This window comes from Limulus polyphemus, unplaced genomic scaffold, assembly GCF_000517525.1.
Source record: "Limulus polyphemus unplaced genomic scaffold, Limulus_polyphemus-2.1.2 Scaffold1695, whole genome shotgun sequence".
Classification (NCBI taxonomy): domain Eukaryota; kingdom Metazoa; phylum Arthropoda; class Merostomata; order Xiphosura; family Limulidae; genus Limulus; species Limulus polyphemus.
The window spans coordinates 133,178-135,951 of NW_013667305.1; the positions used below are offsets into that span (position 1 = coordinate 133,178).

The 2,774-nt window shown below is 35.7% G+C and overlaps 1 protein-coding gene across 1 annotated transcript in view; it reads left to right on the plus strand.

The window, feature by feature from the left end:
* LOC106464585 (actin cytoskeleton-regulatory complex protein PAN1-like) overlaps positions 1-2,338 on the plus strand; it is a 22,388-nt gene extending 20,050 nt beyond the window's left edge. Inside the window, exon 6 of the mRNA XM_013924740.1 lies at positions 1,991-2,338. Within this exon, the coding sequence (XP_013780194.1) occupies positions 1,991-2,338 (348 nt within the window). The remainder of the gene's footprint in view (positions 1-1,990) is intronic.
* The last annotated feature ends 436 nt before the right edge of the window (positions 2,339-2,774 follow it).

Sequence of the window (2,774 nt, forward strand, 5' to 3'; positions counted from 1 at the left end):
AAAAATAACCCGGGAATGTATTTTTTTTTTATATTTTTATTTGGGGGGGGGGGGGGAGGTATAAGGTTTATTCAGTGAAAACAAAAACATTCAACATAGTTTGAAGTATGAAGGTTGAGTATGTTATATTTACGTAATTTTGGAGCAGTCCATGTCGCCACTCCTGGCCATGTTCTATCTGACCACCGTTCATCCTGAAAATAGCCCTGTAGCGTAGTTTCCATTACAAATGGTTCCATCTTAAACTTGTCAAAACACACCCCTACCTCGTGCGTGCTTCCTATAAACTATCTAGTGTAAAAGAGTGGCGATTTTGCAGCGCTAGTTTCAACAATTCGACCATACAGAAATCCATAGGCGTTATGTCCGTCGATTTGACCTGTTGCTGTTTTTCAGCGCAAGACTACACAATTGGCTATATGCTTTTTGTCCATCGTAGAAAATTGACCCTTGGATTTTAGCGTTGTAAATCTGTAAATTCACTACTGGCCCACCAAGAGACGACTTGATCTATATATTTGCGTAATGAATAACATGAATATCATTTCATTCTTCAACCGCTTGAGTTATATGTTGGTTGAAATGAACTGTCGTAGAAGCAGCTTGTGTGCACGTGAAATGTGTTGGTTTTTCCAGACGGAGATCCTTCTTTATTATGTTGCGTAATGTTACCTGGGGAATCAAGGATTCTCACCTGTTACAAAACAACACACTTTGCTTACTATGACTGGAATAGGACTTGTTGCAAGTCCGTTTTTATATGGTCTTGGTTTCCGAAGTAGATTCATGTTCCTTCACTTTACAATGCCATTAATTACAAGGGATATTCCCATCTTGAAAATTCGAAATGTCCGATCTGAACACCCTTTTAGGGTCCAAGTATATGAATACTCTGCGTCGGAAAGAGCTGTTACATAAATAATCAATTTTCGGTGGCATCGTACTACCTGGAAAATGCCAAACAATGTCAAAAAGTAGTATTCATACATACCGTTCCAAGGTGACTTTATAGCGGTTTTGTTTGTCACGTGATTTGCTGATTTGCATATTCAAAGTCGTTTTAATATCAGGAACTCAACTTCATATTTCAAAATTATTCTTAAGAGATACCTTGCATTGATCAACGTACGGTAGAATATTATTATTCTAATCAGGGTTGTTGTTTTTTTCTAGAGAATACATATAGTAGCAAGTTCATATATGTTAATGGTAAAAACGATGTCTTACTTACAGTTTCGAATAATAAACACAAAACCTCATTAGAAAGATTGAAAAATTTCAGTATCTCTACCTTGTAGTATGCTTTTAGTCAGAGTCTTATATAAAGATTTTTCTATTGCAATAATATCTTAAGTTATGCATAATTTGTCCTTATACTATATCCTGTCGAATGACGTACTTTGACTTTTACATGTTGATTCGTTTCTGAAGCGATTTTAAAAAAAATTATATTCTCAATCGAATTCAACATATATTTTGCTGGCTGTTATATAGCTCATTGCTAAGCCAGCAATTATTTTTATTACTTCTTTAACATTAACATTGCGATGATCATGTTTGCATGTGTATAGGTTTTACTAATATATAATATACGTTTCTTCTTCTAGGTCGTCCTCCTATTGGTCCTGACAGCAGTTGTTGGTGTGCAGTCGTTAGGATACGGAAGTCCATTTGTAAAGATCATTAAGGTCCCCCATTACGTTTCTCCTCCCCCACCACCACCTCCTCCTCCTCCTCCACCACCACCAGTAAGTGATTTATTTTTAGTAACGTTTTACACCAGAAAATAAGCAATATAATTCACAATGTATTTTTGCTTTTCTAGTCATAAACATTAGGTAATCTTAACAAAATGTTTAAAATATACGTGCTGAACTGTAATTTATAAACATTCATTTGATATGAATGTTCACGTCTATCATAATTATTTGTGTTTGTTTAGCGAAATGATATAAATCTGTTAATTTGGTAACATCGATTCTCTGTTTAGGAAACTCCTAAACCGTATGAATTCGCATTTGAAGTGAAGGACGATGAAGGAAACACTATCACACGGAAGGAATCAGGAGATGGAAGCGGAGCCGTGACCGGTTCTTATGGCTACATAGATGCTACTGGACAATATCGTCAAGTAACATACTTGGCTGACCCCACCGGATTCCATCCTCAGATTAAATCCAATGAACCCGGTTTAGGAGATGCAGCTCCTGCCGATGTCCAAATTGTTCTTGAACCACCCCCAGCAGTCGCTCCTCCACCACCACCACCCCCTCCTCCGCCTCCTAAAAAACATGTAAAATATATTCATATCCCTGTACCGCAATATGGCTATCACTAAAACAATGAATTAGAAATAAAGTAGAAACGACAGGTTGGACTGAACATCAGCTCTAGCTATTACACGGCTTCACTTAAATTGATTTTACGGACTTTTTTGCTTGATAGTTAGATTCGCTTTTGATAACTTATATTTATTTATTTTAGCATAAAATTGCCGTTATATCTTTATGCTATTTGTTTCTAACTGTTTTAATGAATCATTTTATTATTCAAGTTTCACTTTTAGCAGCATAAAAACTCATTATCAAGCCCAAAGCTTCATTAAATACGTAAATGAGTTATACTTTTTTTCTTACCGGTTATACTGGCTAACATATGTAGTATTTTGTAACGCTATGTGGTGTTGTGCAAATAAAGGCTTTTATGTATCTTACTCAAAGTGATGTATTCTTAATTATGCTTTGATCATATTTGACTATAAATACAGGTGAATC